Source organism: Saimiri boliviensis, chromosome 16 (assembly GCF_048565385.1).
Source record: "Saimiri boliviensis isolate mSaiBol1 chromosome 16, mSaiBol1.pri, whole genome shotgun sequence".
Taxonomy (NCBI): domain Eukaryota; kingdom Metazoa; phylum Chordata; class Mammalia; order Primates; family Cebidae; genus Saimiri; species Saimiri boliviensis.
This window is the reverse complement of record NC_133464.1, coordinates 17,584,616-17,601,029: the sequence shown is the minus strand read 5'-3', so window position 1 is coordinate 17,601,029 and position 16,414 is coordinate 17,584,616. Positions and strand designations below refer to the sequence as shown.

At 34.3% G+C, this 16,414-nt stretch overlaps 1 protein-coding gene across 7 annotated transcripts in view; it reads right to left on the bottom strand.

Annotated features, from left to right (window-relative positions):
• Window positions 1-16,414, bottom strand: part of UGGT2 (UDP-glucose glycoprotein glucosyltransferase 2) — a 224,766-nt gene that overhangs the window by 182,940 nt on the left and 25,412 nt on the right. For all 7 annotated transcript variants that reach the window (XR_012514308.1, XM_003928205.3, XM_074387527.1 and 4 more), the window contains exon 5: window positions 13,237-13,411. Coding sequence is in view for 6 of the 7 variants with exons in the window: in XM_003928205.3 (XP_003928254.3) it covers window positions 13,237-13,411 (175 nt within the window). In the remaining variant the exon portion in view is untranslated. The remainder of the gene's footprint in view (window positions 1-13,236; window positions 13,412-16,414) is intronic.

Genomic DNA, 16,414 nt, shown 5'->3' with positions numbered 1-16,414 from the left:
TTTTGCATAACCAATTTACATTATCAGTTCTGGAAAGTTATTAGCTCTTCAGTAATAAAAATGTTTCTTAAATTCATATTTACTTTCCTCTTTTGAAAACATATTGATATAAAATTTGAATTGTAGTTTAGTAACTTTGGATTTGCAAACCAAACCACCAAATCAACAGGTTAAAAAAAAAGCTTTCATTTTTCTACTTCTTCTTTCCCCCACAAAAAGGCATATGTTAAAAATGTAACATAAATACTTCTATTTGTATTAAAATTACATGTTGGCTAGATTTACATTATATTTTGAACATACAAGATGCCATTCATTAAATATAAGGCTATAATCTGGTATTACTAAATGCCCAGATCGTTAATATGATTTCACACAAGCATACTTAATGGTGACTTTCTCTGAAGAATAACTTGAGACAGATTCTCAATAGATAGGCATAGCTCCCCAGGGGGATGTTAGAATCACTTGGGAGAACGTTTCAAAAAGACAAACACATGCAATTAACCACAAGAGTTTAAACTGCACAGGTTCACTTATACGTAGGTTTTCTCCCACCTTGCCACCTGAGACAGCAAGTTCAACCTCTCCTCTTCCATTTCCTCCTCGGCCTACTCAGTATGACTACGAGGATAAAGACCTTTATGATGACCCACTTCTATTTAATGAAAACATATTTTCTCTTCCTTATGACTTTCTTAATAACATTACTTACCTAGCTCACTTTATTGTAATTACAGAATATAATACATGTGGCATAAAAAATATGTGTTAATTGACTGTTTGTGTTATCAGTAAGGCATTCAGTCAAAAGGCTATTCGTACTTAAGTTTTGGTGGAGTCAAAAGTTATACGTGGATTTTTTTAACAACGTGAGAGGTCAGTCTGTCTAACCCACACGTTTAAGGGTAAACTGTACTTGTATCTCCCACTCCCATTCCTATCTCATTTGCCTCTCATCTCCGCCTTACCTGATAGAGAATCATAGTCTTAAGGTACTACTATTGATGTGAATGTATCCATCCTTTTAGCAAACTAGTTGGGAAAATTTGAGAATTATTGGTATAAGAGAATTAGACAATATAAAATGTTTTGAGTGCACACTCTAGACCCATGACTCTCTATCCTCTTTTATATCTAGTTTTTCTGAAAACACTATCATCACATCTAACATAAATCTGTTATGTTGCATCTCTTGCCACTAAAATTGAAGTTCTCTGAGAATAAGGAATGTTTCTCTCTTATTCACTGCTACATGAACAATGCTTGGCACAGAGGTATTCAAATATTTATGGAATTAATGACTTAAATATGTAATCATTTACAAATTGTACACACACCCACAATTTCTCTTTATATTTCACTTTACAGATAATCTTTATGTAGATCATGCAAATATCTATATGCCAACACACTCAAGAATATTTAAGGTTTTCCACTTCTGCTAAATAGCAATAACTGTATAATTGAAATTATACAATGAACAAATAAAACTGAGAATGTGAAGAACACTCAGGAAAAAATACATTTTATATGAGTTATTGTAGGGTAAGTCCCTGAAAGATCTTGGCAACCCAATTCTTCCTCTTTTTCTCACTTGTAATTCTCAGAATAACTGTAGAATGATATGCTGGAAATGCCAGAAATATGAAGAAATTGGCCAGTAAAGCCAAGCTCTGTTCCCATCCCTCCTAGAACAGGAAGTCTCACAATGCTTCATCACAGCTCATCAAGTTACTCCAAGGTATAAAATCCAGGGCAGAGCAGGCTTTCAGGGTTCTTCAGCTGTGGTACAACATGAAGGACATGCATGTGAGACTCCATCCATCCTGGGCAGCTATCCTAAGCATTGGCAGATCAGTTCGGCATGAATCCTTAGGTGTCTACTGTCCATTGCTGCCTATCTGTGAGTAATAAAGTTGCTTGGCTAAACTTGTGTGAGTGTTCTATCTCACCAGACTCATGCCAGTGAATTGATACTGGTACACAGTATTGGCAAGGAGTTCACAGTCCTCCCCTGGACAGGAACCTTGCATCATAAATTATCAAATATATGAAACAAAATTAACATACTGAAATAAGCTAAAATATTATCTTCTATTACCAGTACTAAACACAGTGCCCAACTTACAGGCATTTATGGGAAGATCATTATAAAGGCCATAAATTAATAACTCCTTTCCATGTGAGGTCTCCTTTTTGCAAGGTGATCTTGCCACTTCTTACCAAGAAATTGAGTCTATTCCTCCATTCTTTTGAATCTGGCTGGCTTGTGACTTGCTTTGATTAATGTAAGGTGGCAGAAGTATCACTGTATGAGTTCTTGGGCATAGGACTTAAGAGGTATTGCAAGTTCTGTTCTTTTCTTTTTGGGACCCTAAGCCATCATGATGTGAAGAGTCATCATCTATTGAAAGACGAAAGGCCATGTGGAAAAGACCAAGAAACTCCAGCTATCACACCTGAACTGTACACAGGTCTGTCAGAATAACTCAAATCCCCAAGCTCTAATCTAGTACTGAAATGACCCCCACTGCATGAATAAAACCAGCAGAAAACTGTCCCGACTGTCAAACCACAGAATAAATACAAACAGTTAAGTCAATATTGCCTTAACCCACTACATTTTGAACAGATTTGGTACAAAGCAATTCAGACACAGACACAGCAACTAATAAATATGCATGGAGGAAAGAAAGAAGGAAGAGATGACAGATTCCCCTCACAAACTTCTAATTCAAAGAATACCTAGTTCCCTCATAAATACTGGCAACTTACAGTTTTTCATCCTTCTACAATCATATATTACTGCTTTGAGAAGTTACAAGGTAGCTTCAATCAGCACTAAGAAACTTAAATTTTGTATTCCCAATGTAAGCAGCAAAGCTATGGAACCACAGCAACTCTAGGGAAAAAACAAATCTATTTTTTAATTTTTAATTATTATGGATACAGAAAGGTTGCACATATTTATGGGGCATATGTTTTAATTTGATAGAAACATACAAAATGTAACGATCAAATCAGGGTACTTGGGATATCTATCACCTCAAACATTTTATCTTTCTTTGTGTTAGGAACATACCAATTTTTGAACTCATGGATGGTTCATGGGTATAAAAATGCAGTTAGGAAGAAGAGGCTCTAGTGTCCAGCAGCACAATAGAGTAACCATAGTTAATAATTTATTGTGTATTTCAAAACAAGGAAAAATAATTTTATAAGCATTACATCCTTATTAAAGAGCCACCTAGTTATGACCTCCTCTCTCTTGGAACTAGAATGTCTCAACTTTCTCCTTCTTCAGTGGACAGATAACAGAGGTTCTCAGAATCATATGCTATATATTCCCAACCAATAAGCCAGATCTACTGAAGGAAGATCTCTAGGAGTGAGAGCACTTTATTATTTAAAAGAACACTCTGATTGGTGTTGGGGTAGAGAATGAGACTGATAATGGAAAACAAAAGAAACCTCAACTTTATTTTTAAAGTTTTATTAATTAAAAAATAAGCTGGAAGAAAAAATAAAATGTTATCCGTCAATTCTGGGTAGTATATACAAAATGTTTACTATTTTTAGGCTTTTTGTACTAGCAAATTTTCTAAGGAAAAAATAAAGCAGATGGACAGAGAATGATAACAGAAAAAAAAGGCACCTGGGGGAGGGTGAACATTAGAATACCTGGGACAGATATCACCAAAGGCTAGTGAAGCTGGTAAAGATATTTAGCTACAAATGTATAGTTTGCTAAAGGCTAAATGTGGCCTAATGTGAGAGTGTGAAGCTCTTGGTAGCTCCAGACATAGCAAGGCTGAAACTCTCTTGCACAGGGAAGACTGGGGAAAGTCCTGAGAAAGCTTCCACTCTAATGCTAACAGGGAGAGAGAAAAGAAAATCACTGCTGAAATCCACTTCAGGTCTATCTCCCCTACAGAACCAAGCCCGTAATCTTAAGAAGCAAGGGCAACAAAATTGTAGCTATATAGCACATGGGCAGAAGTCCACTGAAGATGGGAGAAATGGAATAGATGAAAGCCCTAGCCTGAAGGAGGGGTAGGAATACCTACCTGCCAGGCCCAACATTCTGAGAGAGGATCAGGAACGTTGAGGCCCAAATTCACAGTCTGCCTAGAAAGGAAACTTAATTAGAACATAGAAAGTATCTTCTTCCTTACTTGCCCCCTCACCTCTACCTCAAGGCCAATCTAACAAGAGTTGAATAAAGATAACACTGAAATACAGGTGGGAAAGCTATAAGAAACACATTCTCTCTGGGGAGCTGTGCAAAGGGAAGATCCAAATCTAAATGGGGAGACCTAAAGCCAAGTGGACCGCAAATGTGGAACCCAACGGAACTCCTGACCAGAACAGCTCAATCCTGCATACATGAAAGACATGGCCTACACTAAAGGTAGGATCAAGGCTCCTACTTAAAATGTTCAGCTTTCAACAACAACAACAACAACAAAAATCACAAGATGTCCAAAAAGTCAAGGGAAAAAATGTCTGAAGAGACAAATTAATCAACGATTTCAAAATCAGAAGTAAAAAGGAAGTTGGAACTTGCAGGAGAGAATTTAAAACAATAATTAACATGTTAAATACTCTAATGAAAAAAATAGAACATATGCATGATCACAGAGGCAAATTCAATACACATATTAAAAACTGTAAGAAGAAGCCAAATGGCAATGATAGAAATTAAAAGCACAGTAACAGAAATGAAGAAGGCCTTCAACAGAGTCACTAGTAAACCTGATATAGTCAAAGAAAGAATTGTTAACTACAAGACACATCAACAGAAATTATTCAAATTGAATTTAAGAAGAAAAAGTAGTGGAGAAAGGAAGGAAAAAAAATCCAAAAAGCAAACAACAGCAAGAACTCAGGAGCTGTGGGATAGTACCACTTGTTCTAGTACAGACATAATTAGAATCCCAAAAGGAGGAAAAGAAGTGAGTGGAAATGGGGGTGGCACTGATCAGGGAAAAACAGTCAAGAATTTTCCAAAATTAGTGAAAGACACCCACCTACACATTCAAAAATCTCAGAGAATATAAAACAGAATACCTACAAATCTTATATTCAAATTCCTGAAACCAAAGACAAAGAGAACATACAGACAGCTGGAGAAAGACACATTACAGAGAAATAAAGCACAAATAGACTCAACAGAAACAGACAGCAAGGTAACAGACTGTGAAACCAACAATATCAAATCACTTCAAAGATGAATGTCCTAACTCATGGGTTAATTGTAGAAATTGTCAGATTAGATTTAAAAAGTAAGATCTAATTATATGCTGCCTATAAAATCCCACTTACATATAAAGATATAAATAGGTTAAAAGTCAAAGAAAACAAAACAGATAAAAAGGTATCAGGCAAACATCAACCAAAACAAAGTAGGAATAGATTTATTAATGGCAGACAAAATAGACTTCAGAACAGAAAATATCAGAGACAAAATGTTAAATTAGGCTGGGTATGGTGGCTCATGCCAGTAATCCCTACACTTTGGGAAGCTGAGGTGAAAGGATCAGTTTAGGCCAGGAGTTTGAGAGCAGCTAGGACAACACAGCAAGACCTTGTCTCTACAAAAATTTAAAAGCTGGGTGTGGTGGTGTGTACCTGTGGTCCTAGCTGCTTGTGAGGCTAAGGTGGGAGGATCACTTGAGCCCAAGAGTTCAAGAGAGGAGTGAACTATGATTGCACCACTGTACTCCATTCAGGGCAACGTAGAGAGTTCCCTCTCAAAAAAAAAGAGGTAAATTACATAATGATAAAGGGCTCAATTCTATAATTGACATATGATACTAATATGTAAGCATTAATCTCAATACTTCAAAACATAGACAAAACTGACAGATCTAAAAGAAACATAGGTAAAGCTACATTCATAGCTGGAAATATTACTATTCCTCTTAAGGAAACTGATAGAACAAATAGGCAGAAAGTCAATAAGAATACAGATAATCTATGAGCAAACATTACCTAATTAATGTTTAGAAAACATTCTACCCAACAAAAGAATACTCATTCCTTTCAAGTGAATATGGAACATTCACAAAAATAAATCATGTTCTAAGCCATAAAGCCTTCACAAATTTTTTTAAATTATATAAATCATAATCTCAAACCACAGCAAAAGTAAAGTAGAAATCAATAACAATAACAACAACAAGTGGAATGTCACCAAATATTTGTAAGGAACACTTCTAAATAACCCAAGGATCTCAGTCCATAGGTTCCGAAAAGACAGTAAAACAAGTTGGCTTCATTCCCCATCATAGAAAATAAAAAACAAATATATGGTGGCAAGACAGTCACCAGCAATATACCAGAAATCAAATATGAGTATGAGAGAGTTTCTGGAGCTTTTCCAGAGAAGGTGAGGAAACTCTAAGCAGACAGTAAGAAAACTGGACTTCCATATCTATGATGCTTCTCCTTGCAACCTGCCCAGCACAACTACATGAAAAATTTCCCTCTTAGGTTTCTACACTAGAAAAAATAAGATTCAGGTGAATATCAGCTTCCCCACTATCATGAGAATCTCTCTGCAAGGAGAACTGATCCTGCCTCAACCCACAGGAAGGATGCCTAAAGGGAGAAATATGCCTGAGGACAGACAAAGCAGAAAGGCAGGATTGCTGTACCCAGTCTTGGAAACTCTAACTCTCTGCTCTATAACTTGAAGAGAACACCTCCAAATTCATTCTAGGAGGCAAGCATTAGCCTGATATCAAAACAAGGCAAGGACACAGCACAAAACGAAAACTATATGCCAATATCACCCTATAATAAACATAGATGTAAAAATCCTCAACATATTAACAAACTGAATTCAGCAACACCTTAAAAAGATTGTGCACCATGATCAAGTGAGATTCATCCCAGGAATACAGGATAGTTCAACATACACAAATCAATAAATGTAATATACCACATTAACAGAACCAAGAACACAAAAACCACATAATTTGAATATGTGCTGAAAAGGCCTTTGATAAAATTCAACATCTCTTTCTGACAAAACCCCTCAACAAACTAGGTACAGAAGGAATGTACCTCAAGATAATTAAGGCTATATATGACAAATCCACAGCTAATATTATATGGAAATGGGAAATAACTGAAATCCATTTCTCTAAAACCTGGAACAAGACAAGAATTTTCCCTTTCACTATTTTTATTCAACATAATACTAGAAGCCTTAGCCAGAGTAATAAGGCAAGATAAATAAATAAAGGGCATCCAAATTGGAAAAAGGAGAAGTCAAAGTAGCCTTGTTTGCAAACAATATGATCTTATATTAGAAAAACCTAGATTCCCCCAAAAAACTGTTTGAACTAATAAATGAATTCAGTAAAATTGCAAGATATACAAAATTCAGCAGTATTTATATACACCAACAGCAAACAACATTCTGAAAATGTTACAATAGTTACAAATAATATAAAATACCTAGGAATTAATTTAACCAAAGAAATGAAAGATCTATATTAACACAAAGAAACAATAGTTAATAATAGTTACAAATAACATAAAATAGGAAATTAATTTAATCAAAGAAGTGAAAGATATACATTAATACAAAAAAAAATTAACACTACAGCACTGATGAAAGGAATTGAAGAGAACACCAAAAAATGGAAAGATATTCCATGTTCATGGACTGGAAGAATTCATATTCAGACAAGGCACCAATAGAACACAAGAGAGAACCCAGATAGCAACTACACATTTAGAACTAACAAATTTTCAACAAACATGCCAAGATCAAACATTGGGGAAAGGACAGTCTTTTCAGTATTAAAACTGAACAACCATAATGCAGAAGAATGAAACTAACTAGACCACTATCTCTCACCATATATAAAAATCAAATCAAAGTGGATTAAAGACTTAAATATAAGACCCAAAACAATGAAATGACTAGAGAAAAATATTGGAGAAATGCTCCAGGACATTGGTGTGGGTAAAAATTTTTTGTGTGAGACTTCAAAAGCACACGCAACAAAAGTAAAAATAGATAAATGAAGTTAACATCGAGCTAAAAAGCTTCTACACAGCAAAGGAAACAACACAGTGAAGAGTCAATCCACAGAATGGGAGAGAATACCTGACAAACACCCATCTGACAAGGGATTAATAACCAGAATACATAAGGAACTTAAACATGTCCTTTATTACCACTTCTATTCAACATAGTACTGAAAGTCCTGGCCAGAGCAATCAGGCAAGAGAAAGAAATAAAAGCCATCCAAACAGGAAAAGAGGAAATAAACTATACTTGTTTGCAGACATGATTCTGTATCTAGAAAATCCCATAGTGTCTGCCCAAAAGCTCCTTGATCTGATAAACAACTTAAGCAAAGTTTCAGGATACAAAATCAATGTACAAAAATCATTAGCATTTTTATACAGCAACAACATCCAAACTGGCAAGCCAAATCAGGAATGTAATCCCATTAACAATTGCCAAAAAAAGAGTAAGACTTTTTTTTTTTTAATTGCATTTTAGGTTTGGGGTACATGTGAAGAACATGTAAGACTGCTGCATAGGTACACACAGGGTAGTGTGGTTTGCTGCCTTCCTCCCCATCACCTATATCCGGCATTTCTCCCCAAGTTATTCCTCCCCAACTCTCCACCCCCTGCTGCCCCTCCCCTACTTCCCCCCTACAGACCCCAGAGTGTCCATATTCTCACTGTTCAACTTCTACTTATGAGTGAGAACCTGCGGTGTTTGATTTTCTGTTCTTGTGTCAGTTTGCTGAGAATGATGGTTTCCAGGTTGATCCATGTCTGTACAAAGGACATGAACCCATCATTTTTTATGGCTGTATAGTATTCCATGGTGTATATGTGCCACATTTTCCCTGTCTAGTCTATCAGACATTTATGACTACAATTAACCAGAGAGGTTAGTCTCTACAATAAGAATTAGTAATACAAAATAGTGTTCAAGGAAATCAGATGACACAAATAAATGGAAAAACATTCCAGGCTCATGGGCTAGAAGAATCAATATCATTAAAATAGTCATACTGTCAAAACAATTTACAGAGTCAAGGCTATACCTATCAAACTACCAATGATATTCTTCACAACATTAGAGAAAGCTAAATTAAATTTCATATGGAACACAATTAAGAGCCCGAATAGTCAAGGTAACCCTAAGCAAAAAGAACAAAGCTGAAGGTTACAGTAACCAAAACAGCATGGTACTGGCATAAAAACAGAAGTACAGAGCAATGGAACAGAATAGAGCCCAGAAATAATGTCACATACCTGCAACCACCTGATCTTTGACAAAGCTGACAAAAGCAAGCAATGGGGAAAGGACTTCCTATTCAATAAATGGTGCTAGGATAAATGGCTAGTCATATGCAGAAGATTGAAACTGGACGACTTCATTATGCCACATAAAAAATCAACTCAAAATGGATTAAAGACTCAAATGTAAAGCTTAAAACCATAAAAACTCTCAGAAGATAACCTAGGAAATACCATTCTGGACATGGGCCCTGGCAAAGATTTCATGATGAAGATACCAAAAGTTTTGTTTTCAACAAAAATAAAAATTGAAAATAGGACCTAATTACACTAAAGAACTTCTGCAAGGCAAGAGAAATTATCAACAGAATAAACAGGCAACCTACAGAATGGGAGAAAATAATTGCAAACTATGCATCCGACAAAGGTCTACTGTCCAGAATCTACAAGGAACTTAAATTTATAAGCAAAAAATAAACAGCTCCATTAAAAAGTGCAGAGGACATGAACACTTTTCAAAAGAAGACATATGATATGGTCAAAAAGCATATAAAAATATGCCCAACCATTAGAGCAATGCAAATCAAAACCACAATGAGATACCATCTCACATCAGTCAAAACGGCTACTACTAAAAAGTAAAAAAAGTAACAGATTCTGGTGAGGTTACAGAAAATAGTGAATCCATATACACTGCCAATGGTACCGTAAACTAGTTTATTTAAAGCAGTGTGGCAATTCCTCAAAGAACCTGAAAGAGAACTACCACTGGACCTATTAATCCCATTAATGGGTATACCCAAAAGAATATAAATTGCTCTACCATAAAGACACATGCATGCCCTTTTCACATGGCAAAGACATGGAAATCAACCGGAATGCCCACCAACAGTAAACTGTATAAAGAAAATGTGGTATACATACACCATGAAATGCTACACAGTGCATGCCAGGCTTAATTCCTAGGTGAAGGGTTGATAGGTGGAGGATACCACCATGGCACACATCTACCTATGTAACAAACCTGCACATCTTGCACATGTATACCAGAACTTAAAAAAAAAAAAAAAAAAAAAAAAACTGCCTCTAATATAATAGTTAATAGTGGAAGACCAAATGCTTTCCCCCAAAATGAGGAAAAAGGCAAGGATATCTTCCTTCACCACTCCCCATTCAACATTAACTAGAAGTCCTAATCATTAAGGTAAGGTTAAAAAAAAATAAATGGCATATAGATTGAAAAATAAGAAAAACACTGATGAAGGAAATTAAAGAATATTTAAATAAACCAAGAGATAAAATTGTCATCAATTGGAAGACTAAATATTTTTAAGATGTTCTCTCACAAATTTGATTTATATATTTAATGTAATCTCAATCAAAATGACAGCAAGAATTTTTGTAGATATAGACAAGCTGATTTTAAAGTTCGCAAGAAGAGACAAAGGAATTAGATTAGCTGAAACAATTTTGAAAAAGAATAACAAAGTTGGAAGACTAATACAATCTGATCTCAAGGCTATAAAGCTAGAGTAATCAAGCAGTGTGGTATTGATGTGAGGACAGACAGGCAGATCAATGGCACAGAAAAGCAAAGCCAGAAACAGACTCACAAAAATAGAGTCATTTATATTTTACAAGCAGATAAAGGAAATTCAATGGAGAAGGATAGTGTTTTAAACAAATGTTAAAACAACTGGACATCCTTATGCAGAAAGATAAATCTCAACATATAGCTCACAAGTTGCACAAACCTTAACTCCAATGGATCATAAACCTAAATGTAAACAATAAAACAATAAAATTCCTAGAATAAAATCTGCATGACCTTGAGATTGGTGATGAGTTTTTAGACACAATACCAAAAATATAATCCATAAACAAAAAAAATGATGAACTGGACTTAAAAACTCTTCCTCTGCAAAACACATTAAGATAGTGAATGAAAAGATGATTAATAAACTGGCAGAATCTGTTTGTAAATCATGTATCTCATAAATGACTTATATCTAGAACATATAAAGAACTCTAAAAATCCAACAAAAAGGTTCACCACAAACAAACTTATGAAAAGTTATTCAACTTCATTAGTCATTAGAGAAAGGGAAATTAAAATAACAATGAGATACCACTGTGTACGTAGAACAGCTATAATTAAAAAAAACTGACATTAACAAATGGTGGTTAGAACTTAGAGCAGCGAAATTATCTTTCACGGCTAAGCGGAATGAAAAATTGTACAGCCACTTTGGGAGACAGTTTAGTATAGTTTATTATGAAGTTAAACACTGACTTACCATACAACTCAGCAATAGAACTTCTAGGCATTTATCCAAGTGAATTGAAAACATATGCTCCTACAAGAATCTGTATGTGAATGTGATGGTACTAAGGTGACTGACGGATGACTCTGTGTGATTGTTGAAACCCAACATTGTACATCACAGATGATACTTTTCAAAAAGACATCTGACTAGATTGTGAACTAAAAATATGTTGACAGAAGGCAAAGCTCAATACATATGAATAAAAAGTCTCTTCAAAATTAATCAGAAAAGTCCAATTCACTCCCATACAAAATCCCAACAACATGTTTCATGAAACCTGGCCAACTGCTTCTAAAATTAATATGGCTACATATCATGCAAGAACAGCCAAGGTATTTAGAAAAACAAAAACTAAGAAGCAGAGCTATACTAGCAGATATCAAAATATATTTTAAAGCTACAGCAATTTAAATGTTATATTTGTGTAGAATAGACATATATATATCACTGCAACAGAATGGAAAGTCTAAAAACATATACAAGTCTATATGAAAAACTGGCATATGATGAAGTCGAATACAGACTTGACTGTTCAATGAAGTATGTGAAGATCAATGATTTCCCATGTGGAAAAAACAGAATTACATCTCTACCCCACAGTATATTCAGATAAATTCCAGATGGATTAAAAACCAAAACATAAAAAATACAACTTTGGGTCTTACACAAAAATGTTTATGACATCATAAAGAAAATCATTAAGGTAAAGTTGAATAAATCTGACTACATCACAATATTTGGAAAAAGATGTCATGAACAATTTTTTAAAAATACCAGAAGTTCAGAAATGCACTAGAAGATGCTGCAAAATATAGAAGATCAGTATTTAAAATATATTAAAAACACCTATAAAACAATGAGAAAAAAGACTCCAATATAAAAACAGACAAAGGTTATTTGGACAGGAAATTTACAAATAAAATGTAATGTTTTAATTATATTAAATATTAATATATAAATCTTAATAATTTGGAAAATGCAAATTAGAACACTCCATGTTGGGAGGACAGCAGTAACAAAGCAAAGTCCTTCCTTTAATGGCCATTGTATTCGTGTGTGTGTGTGTATGTATGTGTATGTGTGCTGAAAGTGTCACACAGATAAACTTGAGATATTGTAGTTAAGTGCTATGAAATCATTAAAACAGAAAAATGTGATAGTGTGATACCAACGAGAGGCTAGAGGAATGGGGAAGGAACAATACAGCACATTTGAACAGAAATCTGAATGAAAAAGTAGTTAGCTCTCAAAAGACAAAGTTAAGAGTATTCCAACACCACGCTTAGCACTCTGACCTAATAGTGTATATATTATCAGCAAGTTGAGTAAATCAGATTTCTTCATTGACAATTCTTACCAAATATTATACACATTATTGAAGTATGTTGTTTTTTTATCCAAGTTTTAAATCTGTTCCAAAAAAAGGCAAAGAATTATAGATATAATACTCCCAGAACAGACAGAATCCCAATATATTTTTCCACATTAAATTCACGTTTGTTAAGTTAAAAAAAATCAGACAACTATTCCGGTGAAAATTACTATTTAAATGTAGTAAGAAAATTATTACAGTAATTGTTTTTTCTGCAGCCAAAAGTAACCTTGGAAAAAAACAAGCACATACCTGAATATAATGGCGAAGAACATACAGAATTTCCCCATTTTGAGCTTTTTCAGACAATACTTTGTGAAATGCACTAAATGCTCTAGTACCCATTTCAGCATAGAGAATCACCACTGGTAAGTTCTCTTTGTTTGTAGGAAATTTATGATCTCCTTTAAACAGATAAGGTCTAGTCCTAAGGTGAAAAAAACACAAAGTTTTGAAAGAATTGGAAGTCAATGGCATCTCAATTCTGTATAATTGCTGCTTATCAAACAATTCATAATATACATAATCATTAAAAAATGAATTTAAATTTCCTCTGATGACTTTGTACACATAACTTGAACTAAATGACAGAAAAGAAAGAAGAATTTGGTTAACCCAAATCTAATATTAGAAATACTTTATTTCCCAACAAAGTTTGTTATCTTTAAACAATAACACATAATGGCAACATAATTTTCCATGAAATAACATTTATATTTAATTAGAAGGATTTAATTTTTCATTACAATTCATATTTCCTAAAAACAAGGCACAAATATTTAAGGAACAAAACAAAGGCACTACCTTATTTAAAGATTATCAGTACTTATGAACAAGTACTCATCAAATTCCCAAGTATGAGCAAAGAAACCAGGACTCTTACCAGAAACAGACTTTAACTGACTTCTTATTTGCCAAGCACTGTGCTGGGTTCTTTATACTTATTAAATTCCATGTCACAAGAAAAACTGGATAACTACCATCACTGAAACTTTTAAATTTCTGAAGCTCAGATAAGTTAACTACTTAGGAAAAGATCAAATGGAAAGCTAGAATTTCAACTCATGTTTATGGAATCCCAAAGCCCATATGTTTTCACAATTTATACAGGTAGAAAGCAAACCAAGAGATAATGAAGTTCAGAGAAACAAAGATGTTGAGAAATAACCTTTTATTTTAAGAATTCTGATCTCTACAATCATTTAGTCAATTACTACCTTTGGATAACAAATATTAAGGACAGAAGAAAAAAGGGTATAACATTGCTACAGAATGATAGTAAAAAGACTGTGGGTTTTGAAATCAGGCAGAATTGGATTCAATTATAGCTTAACTACTTACTGACTCAACATAAGGTAAATCAAAATCATTCTAGCACTCAATCTTATTGACTAACAGAATAATTTGAGAGATTTCCACTAGTTATTTGGCTCACAGTTTGTGACATTACTCAACATTGATGAAGAAATGTGTTTATTAAAAGTCTGTAAAATTATATCATTCAAGCATCTTTACATTAGTTTACAGTTTGGCTTGTATAGTATGTATAACCTTCCACTTTTTAAATATACTTTCATTCAAGTATTAAAATTCTCACACATTTATCCACTTTAATTTGATTACTGGTAATCAAGATGTGATTTTTAAAATACTACTGTCAATGTTTGGACAGCTGAAACATAAAATAGAATCTTAGTCCCAAATAGAATTTCACTTCATTAATTTTCTGTGACAGATCAAGAGACATGAATCTGCAAAACAAGATATACTTAATTTTCTTTCTTCATAAGATGCTATTAATAAATGCTAAAAGAATACAAAATCATACTTCCCATTTGAAAAGTGAAAAAGATTCTTAAATTGGATGAAACTATTAAAATTATTCTCATAAATTTTAATTGAAACCTTGGAACTCAAATGTCACTTATATAGGAGCTGGATTATCATTTTATAAAACTGATTCAGTATCACAGAAGTACATTGAGTAATTTATATAGGGTATGTTACATTTTAATGTAAGTCTGAGAAATTCTTCCTTCCAAAAATTTACTTCTGTTTAAAACTGGAAAGACCGCCAATAAAACTATGCTAGTAGATAAATCTTGAGGTTGAATATAAAAGGAAAAATTAGAGGAAATGGAATAGACTTTGACACAAAGGTAAGGACTCTCTACCATTTATTCTGAGACTGTGATAGACAGCAACTTCCTTCCTTTACTTACAGACAAATAACTTTGCTTTTATGATTAATTCAGGAACTGCTTGGATATATTATAGGTAGAAAACTTATACCTATAGAGGATGGTTGAATAAGAGAGAAAAAATCGTTAAAAATTAAATAATTATATTTAAGAGTAGCACTTTTCATTTACTGAACTAAAGTGTTAAAGATGATACAAATTAACATTGGTAAAAATTTTAGAAGTGGAGTGTAAAACTTCAGCTTTCTGAAGATGATTTTAGAGTATACATTTTAAATGTACACATGTACTTACCTAGAGATTTTAATTCTAGAAATTTAAGAAAATAACTGTACAAAGATATATGTTTAAGGAAGTTCAATTAGATGTTGTTTAAAACAGAAGAAAGTTATAAACTACCTATATATCCACCACAAGGAGTGGGATAATCAAACATACTTGTTCAATTCATTATGGTATCATTCACTCGATATTTTTCAGCATTACTATGTGGCAGGTGAACTTGTTGGACACTGGAGTAAAGGTCATCCTTGTTATGCCTTAGCAAATAACTTGGCTGCACTGTGTTTATGTCCTAGGGATCTGTGGAAGTTTGAACTTAAGAAGAGTGATGACTTAAGATATTTATTGGAAGAAATTTCTAAGCAGCCAAGTGTTCAAGATGTGGCCTGGCTGCTTCTAACGACGTATGCTTAGATGTGGGAGCAAAGAAATGGCTTTAAGTTGGAATTTATATTTAAGAGATAAGTAGAATGTAAAAGTTTGAAAACTTTGCAGCCCCAGCCAGAGCATCCCATTTTCAGGGGAAGAACCTAAGTAGGCTGTTGGGCAACCACTTGCTAGAGAGATCTGCATGACTAAAAGGGAGCCAGGAGCTGACTGCCAAGACAATTAAGGAAAGGCCTTGAAGGTATTTCAGAGATCTCAGAGATCCCCTCACCATGCACTCTGAGGACTAAAAGGAAAGAATGCTCAGTGCCCTGTGCCATGCCAGGAGGCTGCTACTTGCATCCCAGCTGCTCCAGTTCCAGCCTCAGCTCAAAGGGGTGTAGGTACAGCTCAGGTCACAGCTCCAGAGGGCACAAGCCTTAATCCCTGGCACTTTATACATGGTCTGATGTCTGCAGATGCTCAGAAGACAAGCATGAAACAGGTTTGGAGGCCTCCACCTAGATTTCAGAGGATGTATGGAAAAGCCTGGTGCCCAGGCAGAAGGCTGCCACACAGGA